Here is a 19,366-nt window from a genome sequence, read left to right as displayed (position 1 = left end):
ATGTAATTGTGGATAGGCTCAATAACATGCAGCTGATCACCACAAGATTCAGTGCCTATGAGCTTAGAAAACATAACCGCTCGATTTTACAGGAAAGCACGAATGTCATTCAATATTCCGTTATAGAGACATTTAATCATGGGAAGGCAGCCGCGGTCTGGTGAAATTTGCGAGTTCATGATCTACACTGTGGTCATGACCCATGGGGAACAGTTTCTAGTTTTGCCCATTTCAGGATCTGGACATTTCTTCATTCAGTATACATCAATAATTAGGTATGATATAAAAACGGAGCTCTGTCCACGGACCTATTAGCATATGACGTGTCCTTTGAAACTCTCCGATGCGCCACCAAGCGTTTTTAAAAGGGGCTGCATTGTCAATCTGATGTCTGCACTGGCTGTGCAGCATTTAAGGTGATATGGCCTCTGCAGAAGTCAGGGCAATCATACTTCTTGCACTTCGCGGAGCATAGCAGAGCTTTTGTGAAGGAAGTTGTCAAGGAAGTGAGTTTGTGTTTATACAGGACTTCCCGCCCTCACCTACCATCAACCAACCATGTCAATGCGGAGCTATACGGAGCCCTCCGGAGTCCTCCTCATTGTTACAACATTTGAGATGCGCACAGCGATGCGGTACGGAGCTCAATTTGTTATCTGCATGCCTCCAGAGGCTCCGCAATTGCGTCACCCCGTCCATATTGCAAGCATAAATTGACTTTTTAAAAATGTACTTATTTTTTAAACCTTTATTTAACTTTAAGGCGCTGCATGGTCAATCCAACATCTTCATTGGCCCTGTAGCATTTACGGTGATATGGATGCAATATGGACACAGTTTTCGTCACACCATCCACATGGACCTCCGAACACACGTCGGGTCTCTCCTGGACTGCGTTACCTTCAGTGATAGTTTTGGGGGAAAGTGCCTCACAGTTCGACAACCAAGTTGGCAATGCTATTAGGCTATGGTTTACAATGTATATCTATTAAAATATGCTGTTACAGTGCAGGGGTGCAGATGCCACATAGCTGGATGGGGGACGTCAGATACATTACTTTCCAGGGATTTGGGATGTTGGTATTTTTGCAGTAGCCTAGCCTTGATTGTCAGGTAAATGTTTAGTGGAAATATAGGCTACTGGGCGATTAGCCTACAATACGAAAAAGCTACTATTGAATAGGCCAAACGTATAGCCTATCCATTTAGTTAAATTAATGATTGAGGACGGGGTTTATGCAGTATATCATGGTGTCCATCTCTATACCAGTGGTGTCGGTCAAGCGGTAATGCATCCATAGGCATATTAAGAACTGTGCTTCTGGCCCGCTTGAGGCTGGTCTCAAATGCTACATTGATTTAGGACCTATGCCCTCCGCAGATGGGTTACATAGGCCAACCTGTGGTAGGCTATGGATTGTATAACTGCACAATCATTATTTAAATGCAGTGTTTTTCCAGGCTTGTGTTCATATATAGGCCTATGCATAAGCGCTAATATGCGTATGTGGGTTTTGAATTAATCGTCACCTTAGGAAGCTCAGTCCATTTCGTTGTTTTAGGCATTGAAACAACATCCACAACGGCCATGTTTTCACTCAGTTTCAACCTGTTGAACTTAATTCTTCACATTGATCAATCAGAGTGAGCTGAGTTTTAAAAACAGTTATGATACGTGTTTGTGATTTTCGATGCATTTGGATTGATGTCAGTGGTTAGAGGGACAATAGCGCCCTGAGTACCAGGCCTTTAGCGACCTGATGATTGTTAACGACTTGGGTACTACCAACGCATGTTCAGAGTGCATAAAATGAGATTATCATGACTCAACTGGTCACCTGGAATTTTACTGTGGTCATGACAAGTGGTGGAAACAGTACCCCAACCTCATACTTGAGTAAAAGTAAAAATACCTTAATAAAAAAATTACTAAAGTTAGTCACCCAGTAAAATACTACTTGAGTTAAAGTCTAAATATTTTGTTTTAAATATACTCATGTATCAAAAGTAAATGTAGTTGCTAAAATGTACTTAAGTATCAGAAGTAAAAGTATGAATTATTTTAAATTCCTTATTAAGCAAACCAGACGGCACAATTTTCTTGTTTTTTATTTATTTATGGATAGCCAGGGTCACACTCCAACACTCAGACATAATTTAAAAACAAAGCATTTTTGTTTAGTGAGTCCGCCAGATCAGAGGCAGTAGGGATGACCAGGGATGTTCTATTGATACGTGTGAATTGGACCATTTCTGTCCCGCTAAGCATTCAAAATGTAAGGAGTAAAAAGTGCATACATTTCTTTAGCAATGTAGTGAAGTAAAAGTTGTTAAATATAAATAGTAAAGTATAGATACCCCAAAAAATGACTTAAGTAGAACTTTAAAGTATTTTTTACTTAAGTACTTTACACCACTGCTCATGACTGCCGGTGTGGCTGTAATACGCGGTCACCGCAACAACCCTGGCAGCCACCAGAAAGCTTGCCATTTAAATGTAAGAGTGGTATTCAGTGATGTTGTGGTGGATTTGCCCCAAACATAACACTGGACAATATTCTGGACAAAAAGTTCATTTCTTTGCCACGTTTTTACTTTAGTGCCTTATTGCAAACAGAATGCATGTTTTGGAATATTTTTTATTCTGTACAGGCTTCCTTCTTTTCACCTTCATTTATGTTAGTATTGTGGAGTAACTAAAATGTTGATCCATCCTCAGTTCTCTCCTATCACAGCCATTCAACTCTGTCACCGTTTTAAAATCACCATTGGCCTCATGGTGAAATCCTGAATTTATTAAGGCTTGCCATAACAAAAGGGTTAAATACGTATTGACTCAAGATAACTTTTCATTTTTTATCAATTAATTTCTAAAAATATTCCACTTTGACATTATGGGGTATTGTGTGTAGATCAGTGACACACAATCTTTAATTTTAATCCATTTTGAATTCAGGCTGTAACAACAAAATGTGGAACAAGTCAAGGGGTGTGAGTACTTTCTGAAGGCAGTGAAATGTGTTGATGTTCATTTTACATGCAACCACTATGACAACAAACTACAGTATGATATGCGGCTGTGCATGTTTTCTGTGTTTTTCTTACATTTTTAAGATGATTTTTATTGGGATATTTTACAATTACCAAGACAGTAGGAAAATGAGTGACAGGGAGACAGGGTGGCGAACCCAGGTCTTTGGGTGGCACTAATAGCATATGCCTTGATGTCTGGCACATTACCATTAAACCACAACGTTAGCATTACTGTGTTAGTTTTATGTCACAATCTATAATGTGATGCTTGAGAGTAAACCGGTTCAGCTACCAGGAATTGAAGTTCTTCCTGATAGCCCATTTCCTGTATCCAAGTAGAGACCTTCTCATCTCAGCAGTGCTAGAATGGTATGCACGCAGTGCAGTGTTATACATGGCAACTCACAGTAGCTGTCCTTTATAAGATGCATTACGTGGCCACAATATGTATGTTGCTGCATTAATTTAATCGCTAACAATTTGTTATTACCTCTTTGCTACTGTTTGCCATACCAGGTGGTGATACAGCCCGACAGTAAGCTCTCAATTGTGCATCTGTAAAAGCTTGTGAGGGTTTTAGTTGACAAGCCAAATTTATTCAGCCTCCTGAGGTTGAAGAGCCGCTGTTAATGAAATGTGTTGTTTCAAGCAACTACATTCATTTTCTAGTGCATTTCTTTAATTTAATTCATACATTACATCGGTCCAAAAATAATGAATACACAAACACTGACTGCTACAGTAGCTTAATGACATGTACAAACACACGGGTGTGATGAATCTATCTACGCTCAACCGGTGTGATTAGAACATTAGAAACGTCTCGTTACAATCCGATCCAACAGGTCCCAGACGTGCTCAATGGGATTGAGATCTGGGCTCTTCGCTGGCCATGGCAGAACACTGACATTCCTGTCTTGCAGGAAATCATGCACAGAACGAGCAGTATGGCTGGTGGCATTGTCATGCTGGAGGGTCATGTCAGGATTAGCCTGCAGGAAGGGTACCACATGAGGGAGGAGGATGTCTTCCCTGTAACGCATAGCATTGAGATTTGCCTGCAATGACAAGCTCAGTCCGATGATGCTGTGACACACCGCCCCAGACCATGACGGACCCTCCACCTCCAATTAGATCCCGCTCCAGAGTACAGGTCTCGGTGTAACGTTTATTCCTTCAATGATAAACGCGAATCCGACCATCACCCCTGGTGAGACAAAACCGCGACTCGTCAGTGAAGAGCACTTTTTGCCAGTCCTGTCTGGTCCAGAGACGGTGGGTTTGTGCCCATAGGCGACGTTGTTGCCAGTGATGTCTGGTGAGGACCTGCCTTACAACAGGACTACAAGCCCTCAGTCCAGCCTCTCTCAGCCTATTGCGGACAGTCTGAGCACTGATGGAGGGATGGTGCGTTCTTGGTGTAACTCGGGCAGTTGTTGTTGCCATCCTGTACCTATCCCGCAGGTGTGATGTTCTGATGTACCGATCCTGTGCAGGTGTTGTTACACGTGGTCTTCCACTGCGAGGACGATCAGCTTGTCCGTCATGTCTCCCTGTCTTAGGACATTGCAATATATTGCCCTGGCCACATCTGCAGTCCTCATGCCTCCTTGCAGCATGCCTAAGGCACTTTCACGCAGATGAGCAGGGACCCTGGGCTCTTTCTTTTTGTGTTTTTCAGTCAGTAGAAAGGCCTCTTTAGTGTCCTAGGTTTTCATAACTATGACTAATTGCCTACCATCTGTAAGCTGTTAGTGTCTTAACGACCGATCCACAGGTGCATGTTCATTAATTGTTTATGGTTCATTGAACAAGCATGGGAAACAGTGTTTAAACCCTTTAGAATGAAGGTCTGTGAAGTTGTTTGGATTTTATGAATTATCTTTGAAAGACAGGTTCCAATAAAAGGGCCGTTTCTTTTTTTGCTGAGTTTATATACAGTGCATTCGGAAAGTATTCAGACACCTTGACTTTCTCCTAATTTTGTTACCTTACAACCTTATTCTAAAATTGATAACATTATTTTTCCCCCTCATCAATCTACACACAATACCCCATAATGACAAAGTGAAAACAGGTTTTTAGAGCAAAGTACGGAGAGATCCTTGATGAAAATCTGCTCCAGAGCGCTCAGAACCTCAGATTGGGGCGAATATTAACCTTCCAACAGGACAATAACCCTAAGCACACAGCCAAGACAACTCACTAGTGCCTTCGGGACAAGTCTCTGAATATCCTTGTGTGGCCCAGCCAGAGCCCAGACTTGAACCCAATCGAACATCTCTGGAGAGCCCTGAAAATAGCTGTGTAGTGTGCCAAGCTTGTAGCGTCATACCGAAGAAGACTCAAGGCTGTAATCATTGCTTCAACAAAGTACTGAGTAAATGGTCTGAATACTTATGTAAATGTAATATTTCAGTTTATAATTGTTTTATACATTTGCAAAAATATCTAAAAACCTGCTTTTGTTTTGTGATTATGTGGTATTGTGTGTAGATTGATGAGGAAAAAAACTATTTAGCTAATTTTAGAATAAGGCTGTAACATAAGAAAATGTGGAAAAAGTCAAGGTCTGAATACTTTCAGAATGCACTGTATAATGACGAGGTGCTCATGTCTCTGCCCTAACATTGTCCCAAAGGCGGGAAGGCAGGCAATAACCTTAGGTACAAAGTAAGCCAATAGAAACACATGGGCTTATTTTGGACAGTTTTGGAGATGGATAGTGAAACCTGCTTTGCCTCTTCCTCTCTGGTGATACCCAGAATGCATTGAATTATGTCAACCAACATGGCTCCACACATAGCCGGCAAATATCTTAGCATAATCAATACAACATTTTAGTATTTTACACACATATGTCCATTACTATCTATGCAAGAATCGGAATGCATGATTTATCACCACTACTTGAAAATGTGAATAAAAAACAGTAAATAAAGAAATGATTACCACACAAACCATTTTGATAGTAATTTATTGATATTGATTCTACTGATGATTTGACGCAACGGATGGTTGGTTTACGCTTCTACCATTGTGGCTAGATGGAGTAGCTAGGGCTAAAATGGCTCTATCTAGTGGATGCGTCAGGGACAACAGTTGTTGACAACTGTAGCATTGTAGCTAAGCCTAACCCTTTTCCTAACCTAACCTCATTCTCTTAACCTCGTACGACAATTGGTACAGCAGACCCACGCTCTTCCAGCATCTTCCAGTTCAAGGACAAACGGTCGACAGCTGGCAGTAAAGTGGCATGACAAACGAGACGTCCATGTCCTTTCCACTGTCCATACAGCAACCAAGTCAGACATGATAAACAGCTTTGTGGAATGCCATTGGGAAAATGCCAGGTGGTATAAGAATATATTTTTCCATCTGATCGACACTGTTGTCTTCAATGGCCACATAATTTACAGTCGGCTAACAGGTGAGATGATTACTGAACAAGTTATTTTTTGTACTTGGATATACAATTCACATACAAATAACATAGTTCCATTATACAATTATATTGACAATATCTCACCCACCTGCCCACTCACTTATCCTCTCCACCCCCTCTCCCCCATAAGTGAGGTGATTACCTACCAAAAGTACAGAGAGAACCTCATGAGAGAGCTGCTGGAGGAGCACCACACCCCTCGGCGTCCATCCACTAAGGGCCATCCTGCTGTAGACAATCCCCTACACCTCACTGCATAGCATTGTCCCTCCGAAGTCCCTCAAACTGGTGCTCAAGGCAGTCGCACACGGAGGAACTACAAAGTCTGCCTGTCTGGCACCAGGCGAAGGAAGCAGAGGAGGTTTACAAAGAAAATGTGTTTAGTTAGTGACACAACCCTGTGTGTTGCGCCATGCTTTGGTGAGTACCATACGCTCAAGCACTATTGAGCACATCTGCAGAAATTACTGACGGACTGACTTGACAGGTGATCTGCCATGGTACTATACCTTTAGGGGTGGGAATGAATATTGGTTATGCATATTAATAAGTTGTCAGTCTTTTCTTGCAGTTTTTTTCCTCTAGTAAAACTTTTTGTTCTGTTCAACCACGACCAATACTTAAATAAAATAGCCTCAACCATTACATATAGGCCTATGTCTTTATGTTTTTTTCCTGTAGAAAAACTGTAAATGAGTGTATGTTCAAACAGTATGTTGCTGGCATCAATCTCAAGAAAGATGTCCGTTTCCAGTTATGATGTTGACAAATAATTTTCAACGTGTGTGGTTTCTGAAAGTACAGAATAAAGGAGAATTATAATCAGAATACAATATCAAGATACAGCAATAAAACAATATTACAATGAAGTAACATAACACAGCTATAAAAATGATAAGTTGCATTGACAAAATCACAATTATGAATGATATAAAACACAGTACGAAACGGTAATGGTGTTGGAGGTGTACCTCCACAAGTGCAAGCTGGGCTACACCGAGGTGGAGTACCTGGGCTAACAAGCCCCAAGATTTATTTTTTGCTGCCATTAGGTAATGGCTGGTCCCCGAACCAAGAGGCAGGTGAAGTCGTTCCTGGGGTAAACAATCTACTACAGTCGATTTGCCGCATTAGCTTCTCCCCTCGCAGACCTAACGAAGGTACGCCCCAGATGGTGAGATGGACGGAGGACACAGAGGCGGCGTTCCAGGCCCGGAAGGAAGCGCTATGTTCGCACCCGGTACTCGTTACCCCGCACTTCTCAAAACACCTCCTGGTCAAGAAAGACACGTCTGACACAGGGGTTGGGGCCGTCTTGTCCCAAGAGCAAGAAGGCGAGGAGCACCCCATGATGTATGTCAGCAGGAAGCTCCTCCCGAGGGAGAAGAAGTACTCAATTGTCGAGAAGAAGTGCCTCGCCGTGAAGTGGGCACTGGACACCCTCAAGCATTACCCCCTCGGGAGGAAGTTTACCCTGATCATTGACCATGCCCCCCTTGTCTGGATGGCAAGAGGTAAGGACATGAGGAATGATCGTGTCACCCGCTGGTTCCTGTCCTTACAGCAATTCTCTTTCTCTGTCATCCACAGGTTGGGGGCCCAGCACGTCAATGTGTACGCTTCTCCAGGAGGGACATAAATAGAGCCCTGATCATGTCTCCCTCCCGGTCAGGGCTAAGGGGGGGTGTGGGGGGGTTGTATCCCGGGAGGTTTACCCCGGGGGTTGGTGATTGGCCTTCCTCTGACACCGCCTGGTATTGAGGTCCTGGATGGCGGGAAGCTTGGCCCCAGTGATGTACTGGGCTGTACGCACTACCCTCTGCAGTGCCTTGCAGTCGGAGGCCGAGCAGTTGCCGAGCAGTTGCCATACCAGTCTCCTGAGGGGGAATAGGCTTTGTCGTGCCCTCTTCACGACTGTCTTAGTATGTTTGGACCATTCTAGTTTGTTGGTGATGTGGACACTAAGGAACTTGAAGTTTTCAACCTGTTCCACTGCAGCCCCATCGATGAGAAAGGGGGCGTGCTCGGTCCTCCTTTTCCTGTAGTCCACAGTCATCTCCTTAGTCTTGATCACGTTGAGGGAGAGGTTGTTGTCCTGGCACCACACGGCCAGGTCTCTGGCTTCCTCCCTATAGGCTGTCTAATCATTGTTGGTGATCAGGCCTACCACTGTTGTGTCATCGGCAAACTTGATGATGGTGTTGGAGGCGTGCCTGGCCATGCAGTCATGAGTGGACAGGGAGTACAGCAAGGGACTGAGCATGCACCCCTGAGGGGCCCCCGTGTTGAGGATCAGCGTGGCGGATGTGTTGTTACTTACCCTTACCACCTGGGGGCGGCTCGTCAAGAAGTCCAGGATCCAGTTGCAGAGGGAGGTGTTTAGTTCCAGGGTCCTTAGATTAGAGCTGAGCTTTGAGGACACGAATAGCATTCTCACATAGGTGTTCCTTTTGTCCAGGTGGGAAAGGGCAGCGTTGAGTGAAATAGAGATTTCGTCATCTGTGGATCTGTTGGGGCGGTATGCAAATTGGAGTGGGTCTAGGGTTTCTGGAAGAATGGTGTTGATGTGAGCCATGACCAGCCTTTCAAAGCACTTCATGACAACAGACGTGAGTGCTACGGGTCTGTAGTCATTTAGGCAGACTACCTTAGTGTTCTTGGGCACCGGGCCGATGGTGGTCTGTTTGAAACATGTTGGTATTACAGACTCAGGCAGGGACAGGTTGAAAATGTCAGTAAAGACACTTGCCAGTTGGTCAGTGCATGCTCGCCATACACGTCCTGGTAATCCGTCTGGCCCTGCGGCCTTGTGAATGTTGACCTGTTTAAAGGTCTTAATCAGACAAGCTACGGAGAGCGTGATCCCACAGTCATCCAGAACAGCTGGTGCTCTCATGCATGCTTCAGTGTTACTTGCCTCAAAAGCGAGCATAGAAGTAATTTAGCTCATCTGGTAGGCTCGTGTCACTGGGAGGCTCGCGGCTGTGCTTCCCTTTGTTGTCTGTAATAGTTTGCAAGCCCTGCCACATCGGAAGAATCCCGGAACATATTCCAGTCTGTGCTAGCAAAACAGTCCTGTAGCTTAGCATCTGCTTCATCTGACCACTTTCTTTGACTGAGTCACTGGTGCATCCTGCTTTAGTTTTTGTTTGTAAGCAGGAATCAGGAGGATAGAATTATGGTCAGATTTGCGAAATGGAGGGCGAGGGAGAGCTTTGTACATGTCTCTGTGTGTGGACTAAAGGTGGTCTAGAGTTTTTTTTCCCTCTGGTTGCACATTTAACATGCTGGTAGAAATGAGGTAAAACGGATTTGCATTAAAGTCCTTGGCCGGGGCCTCCCGGGTGGCGCAGTGGTATAGGGCACTGCATCGCCAGCTGTGCCACCAGAGATTCTGGGTTCGCGCCCAGGCTCTGTCGCAGCCGGCCGCGACCAGGAGGTCGCTAATATACAACAGCCAAGGGCTGTTCTTAAACACGACGCAACCTGGAGTGCCTGGACACAGCCCTTAGCCGTGGTATATTGGCCATATATCACAAACCCCCAAAGAGCCTTATTGCTATTATAAACTGGTTACTATCGTAATTAGAGAAGTAAAAAAATATATTGTGTCATAGGTGGTATATATATACCACAGCTGTCAAACAATCAGCATTCAGGGCCTGAATCACCCAGGTTATAATTATTTCTTTTTTTTTCAACCTAGGCAGGAAACACACCTCCTAAGCCCAGTGAATATTCTATTAGGAGCCGTGTATGAAAAAAATCAGACGAGCTATATATATATATATATATATATATATATATATATATACAGTGGGGAGAACAAGTATTTGATACACTGCCGATTTTGCAGGTTTTCCTACTTACAAAGCATGTAGAGGTCTGTCATTTTTATCATAGGTACACTTCAACTGTGAGAGACGGAATCTAAAACAAAAATCCAGAAAATCACATTGTATGATTTTGAAGTAATTCATTTGCATTTTATTGCATGACATAAGTATTTGATACATCAGAAAAGCAGAACTTAATATTTGGTACAGAAACCTTTGTTTGCAATTACAGAGATCATACGTTTCCTGTAGTTCTTGACAAGGTTTGCACACACTGCAGCAGGGATTTTGGCCTACTCCTCCATACAGACCTTCTCCAGATCCTTCAGGTTTCGGGGCTGTCGCTGGGCAATTTCAGCTCCCTCCAAAGATTTTCTATTGGGTTCAGGTCTGGAGACTGGCTAGGCCACTCCAGGACCTTGAGATGCTTCTTACGGAGCCACTCCTTAGTTGCCCTGACTGTGTGTTTTTCGCGTCGTTGTCATGCTGGAAGACCCAGCCACGACCCATCTTCAATGCTCTTACTGAGGGAAGGAGGTTATTGGCCAAGATCTCGCGATACATGGCCCATCCATCCTTCCCTCAATACGGTGCAGTCGTCCTGTCCCCTTTGCAGAAAAGCATCCCCAAAGAATGATGTTTCCACCTCCATGCTTCACGGTTGGGATGGTGTTCTTGGGGTTGTACTCATCCTTCTTCTTCCTCCAAACATGGCGAGTGGAGTTTAGACCAAAAAGCTCTATTTTTGTCTCATCAGACCACATGACCTTCTCCCATTCCTCCTCTGGATCATCCAGATGGTCATTGGCAAACTTCAGACGGGCCTGGACATGCGCTGGCTTGAGCAGGGGGACCTTGCGTGCGCTGCAGGATTTTAATCCATGACGGCGTAGTGTGTTACTAATGGTTTTCTTTGAGACTGTGGTCCCAGCTCTCTTCAGGTCATTGACCAGGTCCTGCCGTGTAGTTTTGGGCTAATCCCTCATCTTCCTCATGATCATTGATGCCCCACGAGGTGAGATCTTGCATGGAGCCCCAGACCGAGGGTGATTGACCGTCATCTTGAACTTCTTCCATTTTCTAATAATTGCGCCAACAGTTGTTGCCTTCTCACCAAGCTGCTTGCGTATTGTCCTGTAGCCCATCCCAGACTTGTGCAGGGCTACAATTCTATCCCTGATGTCCTTACACAGCTCTTTGGTCTTGGCCATTGTGGAGAGGTTGGAGTCTGTTTGATTGAGTGTGTGGACAGGTGTCTTTTATACAGGTAACGAGTTCAAACAGGTGCAGTTAATACAGGTAGTGAGTGGAGAACAGGAGGGCTTCTTAAAGAAAAACTAACAGGTCTGTGAGAGCCGGAATTCTTACTGGTTGGTAGGTGATCAAATACTTATGTCATGCAATAAAATGCAAATTAATTACTTAAAAATCATACAATGTGATTTTCTAGATTTTTGTTTTAGATTCCGTCTCTCACAGTTGAAGTGTACCTATGATAAAAATTACAGACCTCTACATGCTTTGTAAGTAGGAGAACCTGCAAAATCGGCAGTGTATCAAATACTTGTTCTCCCCACTGTATATATGCTGTCGTTTTATATATATATACATATATTTATATAGCTCACCAATGATATATATATATGTTGATCACCAACAATGATTACATATATATATATATATATATATACAATTTAAAAAATATATATGTATTTTTCGTTATTACATTTCCAATTTTGACACAATAAATTAGAAAACAAGTTGTTTTCCGTTTTTCCACTTGTTTTGAGTAGGAATTCAAAATAATGAAATGTATTCACGGATCTTTCTGACACATTTTCGGTTTTATTGGTGACCCATTCTTTGGTAGTATGCACATCTCTCTCATGGTGTGGCTTTAAAATATTTATTTAATTATTCTGGAGAAAAAAATCTAGCCAGAACATGACTGTTTTCAGCACCTGAATATCTTTTGCCAGGTTCAGTACTGGCAGCACTGTATTTTGTCATTCGCCGGAGCCAAAATGATGTCTACTGCGTCATAATTAAGAACTTCGATGAATTAATTCCCCCTTGTGTTTCTTCAATGGTGTTGTTGCAGGGGTGGAACGAAAAGACGCGTCCTTTCACTCCTATTATGTTGAAAAAGGCGTAGACCACAAGTTTAATGACGTCTTACATACCCAATAAAATATCACAATGGGTGTGGCCAACATTGAACGATAGTCCCCTTCTGCAATCAAAACTGTACTTTCCAGATCACGTTGTGGTACCTAAAACATTTTTGCGGCGTATTCGCCCTTTGTGACAATGTCGGCAGATTATGAAGAGAGGTAAAGAGCCCAGCAATTTTTTTATTATAACCAGTTATACGTTGATATAATAACACTGTCAGTCCAGGAATTCATGATTTTTCCCCCGTTATAAAATGCAGCATGCAATTTTATCTAGCTTGCGTTAGCGATTTCCTTGTGCTGTCGTTTTAGTGCAACGTTAGCAACTGTAAACTAGCTTCTGGTAGTCTGGTTGGAGTTGCTAGACATGTCTCTAACGCCAAGCCGTTTGCACATTTTATCACGTTATAACATGTTAACTAGCTAGTTAGCGAATATTGTGCCATGAATTGTAAACACTGATTTGCTGGTCAGCTCACGAATTGACTGACTTTGAAGGCGAACTGCTAATCGGTTAACTAAAATAGTTAGCTACCGTTACCTAACGTTAGCTATAATTTGGCAGGCGAACACCAGACAGAGGTTGCGGGAAAATGGTGGCCTGTCTCACCACCAGCGAGCCCCGCAATCGTGCACAAATTATGTTCTGCCCCAGTGAGTGTCTTTAGTCATGCTTAGCTACATTAGCTAACGGACGTTGTCTAATAATCCCAAAACTCGAGCTAAATTGCTAGATAATTTAGTGTCTAACGTTAGCTGGCTAACGTTACATTTCTTATCTACCCCAAATGTTAACGTTATGTGTACGAGTTTGTACAAAATGGAAGGATTTGCTATCGGATAGGCCATTTAATTGACTGTTAGTATTTGGCTAATTTCAGCTAAATTAGTATGGTTATCCCTGCTGAATGTGTAGTAGTGACGTTTTGCTAGCTAGCTACTAGTAGTAGGCTAGGGGTTTAAATTTCCACTAACGCCTGGCCAACGAACCCCCACCAATTTTGTTATCCACAATGACCACTCGTGCCGTTCTCTTCAAAACCTCTGAACACAATAAACTGTATTTGTATGGGCGTGTCTAAATCGTCTGCATTGGGAAGACGTGATCAAATGTATCAGAAAACACGTTTCCATCCAGTTTTTATGTGAGTAAAGTCATAAAAAAAACATAAGTGTGATGGAAACAGGAAGTTGTTGGTACAATGCTATAAATGTCGACAGACTACCAATATGTTTGTGTCTGTAAAATGTATCATGTGACGAATTGCGGTGGAAACGTTTTCTTTCACAATTGTTGCTAGAATAACCATGTGTATGTGCATTTCAGGGGTTATGGTTCTGTCACTGTGTACGGTTACATGCACACAATGAGATTATTGTGGATAGTCGGATTAATATAATATTTCGATTAAAACGTTTACATGCTTTGCACAAACGATTTCCCTAACAATCCTATTTACATGGACAGATTTTCATGATGGATGCCGGTGCAAATAAACGTTCTACCACAGCGACCATGCTATTTTTGGGTAGCATATTTGATTGAGTTTAGACAAAGTTTGTATGTGAAAACTACTTCCATCGCGCGCATGTTGTGTTTGTCCATCCACACCAGACGCGATCAGGACACACAGGTTGAAATATCAAAACGAACTCCGAACGAACTATATTAATTTGGGGACAGGTCGATAAGCATTAAACATTCATGGCAATTTAGCTAGTTTGCTGTTGCTAGCTAATTTGTCCTGGGATATAAACATTGGCATGTTATTTTACCTGAAATGCACCAGGTCCTCTACTCCGACAATTAATCCACAGATAAAAGGGTAAACCAAGTTAGTTTCTAGTAATCTCTCCTCCTTCAGTTCTCTTTGGACTTCATATGGCGGTTGGCAACAAACTTTAATGTGCATTACCACCCAAATGGACTTGAGTGTGGACCTCAGTAAATATTTCAATCACCCATGTGGGTATGTGCTCCTAAAAACCAATAAGGAGATGGGAGGAGCAGGACTTGCAATGCATGAAGCATCACAAATAGAACCAAGTTCTATTGGAGTGCCTGGCAACGCGGATGCTCGTTGATGCACGGAGCAGTTTGGATGCAATTATTGAATAACATGTATGTGTAAATTTATTTTGCAACACTCGCGCACATCACGTGAGCGGTGTAGTCTTATATCATACATTGGGAGTTTCTCACATTCTTCTCTGCAGATCCTCTCAAACTCTGTCAGATTGGATGGGGAGCGTTGCTGCACAGCTATTTTCAGGTCTCTCCAGAGATGTTTGATCGTGTTCAAGTCCGGGCTCTGGCTGGGCCACTCAAGGATATTCAGAGACTTGTCCCGAAGCCATTCCCGCATTGCCTTGGCTGTGTGCTTAAGGTTGTTGTCCTGTAGGAAGGTGAACCTTTGCCCCAGTCTGAGGTCCTGTCTCTATACTTCGCTCCGTTCGTTGTTCCCTCGATCCTGACTAGTCTCCCAGTCCCTGCCGCTCAAAAACATCCCCACAGCATGATGCTGCCACCACCATGCATCACCATAGGGATGGTGCCAGGTTTCCTCCAGATGTGACACTTGGCTTTCAGGCCAACGAGTACAATCTTGGTTTCATCAGAACAGAGAATCCTTGACTTTTTTCATATTTTGTTACGTTACAGCCTTATTCAAAAATGAATTACATAACATTTCCTCATCAATTTATACACAATACCCCAAAATGACAAAGTGAAAACAGGTTTAGATTTTTTTGCACATTTATATATATTTCTTTGTTGAAATACCTTATTTAAATAAGTATTCAGACCCTTTGCTATGATACTTGAAATTGAGGTCAGGTGCATCCTGTTTCCATTGCTCATCCTTGAGATGTTTCTACAACTTGATTGGAGTCCACCTGTGGTAAATTCTATTTATTGGTCATGATTTGGAAAGGAACACACCTGTCTATGTAAGGTCCCACAGTTGACAGTGCATGTCAGAGCAAAAAACCAAGCCACGAGGTCGAAGAAATTGTCCGTAGAGCTCCGAGACAGGATTGTGTCGAGTCACAGATCTGGGGAAGGGTACCAAAACATTTCTGCAGCATTGAAGGGCCCCAAGAACACAGTGACCTCCATAATTCTTAAATGTAAGAAGTTTGGAACCACCAAGACTCTTCCTAGAGCTGGCCAGCCGGCCAAACTGAGCAATTGGGGTAGAAGGGCCCTGACCAAGAACCCTATGGTCACTCTGACAGAGCTCTAGAGTTCCTCTGTGGAGATGGGAGAACCTTCCAGAAGGACAACCATCTCTGCAGCACTCCACCAATCAGGCCTTTATGGTAGAGTGGCTAGACAGAAGTCACTCCTCAGTAAAAGGCAGCCCGCTTGGAGTTTGCCAAAAGGCACCTAAAGACTCTTAGACCATGAGAAACAAGATTCTCTTGATGAAACCAAGACTGAACTCTTTGGGTTGAATGCTAAGCGTTATGCCTGGAGGAAACCTGGCACCATCCCTACTGTGAAGCATGGTGGTGGCAGCATCATGCTGTGTGGGTGTTTTTCAGCGGCAGGGACTGGTAGACTAGTCAGGATCGAGGCAAAGATGAACAGAGCAAAGTACAGAGAGATCCTTGATGAAAACCTACTCCTGAGCGTGCAGGACCTCAGACTGGGCGAAGGTTCACCTTCCAACAGGAGAATGACCCTAAGCACACAACCAATAAAGCTCAGGAGTGGGTTCTGGACAAGTCTCTGAATGTCCTTGAGTGGCCCGCCAGAGCCCGGACTTGAACCTGATGGAACATCTCTGGAGAGACCTGAAAATAGCTGTGCATAATGCTCCCCTTCCAACCTTGAGAGGATCTTCAGAGAAGAATGGGAGAAACTCCCCAAATACAGGTGTGCCAAGCTTGTAGCGTTCATACCCAAGAAGACTCAAAGCTGTAATTGCTGCCAAAGGTGCTTCAACAAAGTACTGAGTAAAAGGTCTGAATACTTACTTATGTAAATGTTATATTTTTGTTTAAAAAAATTATTCTAAAAAACAGTTTTTGCTTTGTCATTATGGGGTATTGTGTGTAGATTGATGAGGGGGGGAAACTATTTAATACATTTTAGAATAAGCATGTAACAAGACAAGGTGTCTGAGTACTTTCCGAAGGCACTGTATATATGGAAAAGTTATTGTTTAAAAATGTTGACCAATCGTTTGGTCGAAAGTACAGACGACTTCCGGTTGAACAAGACAGCCCTATTGGCTGACTACAATATTTTATATTGACATGTTAATAAATATCTGCTGTGTTAATTTTGGCATGTTTACCTGCCTACTTATCGTATATTGCAAGCCCATAATAAATCAATAGGGCTAACTGGCTAGCTACTACTGTTACCAAGCCAGATAGCCATGAATAATTGTTAGCTAGCCATCTACCTTGAATAACATTAGTTTTAGGTCCATTATTTTAGCTACATTATTATGATTCACAAATAACTAGCTGATAGTTATGAAGTAAAACGCTTGTTTAATCTCTATTGCTGGAAGAATGTTCAGTGAATGGTTAAGGCCTTAGTCAAGTCAATAGGGCTTAGTTAGCCACGAAGAATTGGTAGCTAGCTACCCACAAAAAAAATTACATCTACCTTGCTTTGTGTATATCTTGTTTTTCCTTTATTGTTGTCCTGGATAGAAGAAGGTTCAGTGAATGTGGAGGTGCAGCGTGAGGTAATACAGTAGGGGGAGTGAGAGTCCTTTTCAAATGTAATGTTTCATGCGTTCTCCACACTCGTCCTCACAAGAACGTACTCGGAGAGTGGAGCACAGTCATGCATATTGAGAAACAGCCATTCAGTTGGTCCAAACTCACTTCCGTCGCGCTAAAGAGGGAGGCTCGCTCAGTTGGTGCTAGAACATGTGCAAATCAAATACACAACTGGAACTCCGATAAAGGCGTTTATATGTCCTAATCATTTGAAAGATTGCTCAGAAAAACAGGTGTTTTAATCAGTGTATGCTTACTTCGATTTTGATCTGAAGCCGAAATGTTTTATTTTCCTCTGTTACGCATTGTGCACTGAACTGTCACGAATGATTATTGCTCACACTCCGATGTTCAAATGAAGGGAATTAAGTCGTCTTTAATGCGCAACACCGCAGCGCTCAACTCAAACAGCAGTGTGTAGGCAACTGTAGCAAGAGTTTACAATCTTTGCTGTAGCTGCCGGCAAAGTACATCAAAGCCTATACTTTATCATTCAGGATGTAACTTTCCAGTGCTACTATTATTGCCAAGTCGCATTGGTCCTTGATCTGAACTGTATGTTATGCATCAAAGTAGCCTATTTTGCATTGATAACCCAATATAATCTCAGCAACTGCTCAAACAATAATCCAAACAATATTGGTTATTGCTTATTTGAATTCCCCCCAAAAGGTATTTTGTTTAGAAATAATAACTAATGATTCCAGGCTATTATGAAACGCTACTAACTGCTGTTGCCGTGTGCTTTTTTCTTTCTCTGTGACCATAATATCACATTCTATTTTTAGCTAATATGGGAGAGAATACATACCATCAGCATATCAAACTAGGATAATTTTGTAGGTTACACTGACAACTATACGAATATTTGCCAGGTCATATTATTTAATTATAAATCTGAGATGTGGGAAGCTGAAAAGGCTAAAGCCAGCTAACTACTACTAACAATGGAAGATGACTCTTCCTTGCTTTCACCACAAATGAGAAGACCAAAAAATAACAAAGCTATCGCCCCCTTGTGAACAAGAGTCTAGGAAACATGGATCGGCTAGGGTATCATGTTACCAAAAGTTGCGCTGCTCCAAAAAATGGACTCCACCCAATCAAAAAAATGGACTCCACCCGAACGGTCACGGAGGGATCTGCATAGTGGCCTTTAGGCCAACGGAGCTCTTAAAGGTACATTTGTGTCTTAGAAGGGCAGTGACATACTTTGTAGGGTGTTCACCCATAAAATGGTAAATTCATTCAAGGTTTTGAAAAATATGCCCACTCAATAGAACATTAGGTTAGAAAAACAATAGTCCAAACCCCATGTCTCTACCATTTATGGTTAAAAAGTTAGAATATTTACAATGAGAATACTTTAATATTAAACAATTTTTTTGTGAATAATAATAATAATCAGGATGTTTCCAATAGGGTAAATGCAGATGGACAAGCCCCATTTTCCAGCCTGCCGGTAGGCCTATGTATTTATAGACCTTATTTTGCGTCATCACGCAAAGCCTTTTATCTGATGGAAACACACCTCTGGTGGGGAAATGCAAAAAAAATGTAATGCACATTTTCTGATAGTCGTAAATTGCTTGGCAACCTAGCTAGTGATACTCTATATCAGAGGTGCACAATTGGCGGACCTCCGAGTGAAGGTTCTATCTGGACGTCGACACATTTCTCATAAATAATTGTTAAATTAAATACTGATGAAGCAACCCTTTTTTTCAATGTACACATACAGCGCAGATTGTAAGGTCCCAGACAGTTCCCCACACTACTGTGTGTTGTCCAACCGCGTGTGTTATTTAAATCACTTCACGAAACTCAGCCAATCAAAGCGAATGTTTACAATGCATGTTAGGAGACTGATGTTGTCAGAGAGAGAGAGACCGCAAGAGAAGCAAAGGCGGAAGCGAGAGGAGAAATGATCGAATGGCGTGCGCAAAAGTCAGGAAAGTCGATACAGAAAATTGATCTTTCAAAGAGGAGTGGACAGACAAATATGCCTTTATCCTTCCCGCAGCGAGTGTCCAACCACTCTGCCTGATATGTTCAGAGACCGTGGCTCTAATAAAAAGTGCCAACGTGACGCGACACTACGAGACAAAGCACAGATCTTCTGAGCAAACATA

General features: G+C 42.6%; 1 protein-coding gene across 1 annotated transcript in view; it reads left to right on the top strand.

Annotated features, from left to right (window-relative positions):
* Window positions 1–12,529: 12,529 nt before the first annotated feature.
* Window positions 12,530–19,366, top strand: part of LOC139538032 (eukaryotic initiation factor 4A-I-like) — a 38,739-nt gene continuing 31,902 nt past the window's right edge. The window contains exon 1 of the mRNA XM_071339947.1: window positions 12,530–12,647. Within this exon, the coding sequence (XP_071196048.1) occupies window positions 12,625–12,647 (23 nt within the window). The 5' untranslated portion in view covers window positions 12,530–12,624. The remainder of the gene's footprint in view (window positions 12,648–19,366) is intronic.

Source organism: Salvelinus alpinus, chromosome 13 (genome assembly GCF_045679555.1).
Source record: "Salvelinus alpinus chromosome 13, SLU_Salpinus.1, whole genome shotgun sequence".
In the NCBI taxonomy this organism is placed as follows: Eukaryota; Metazoa; Chordata; class Actinopteri; order Salmoniformes; family Salmonidae; genus Salvelinus; species Salvelinus alpinus.
This window is presented reverse-complemented; position numbering and strand designations above follow the sequence as displayed.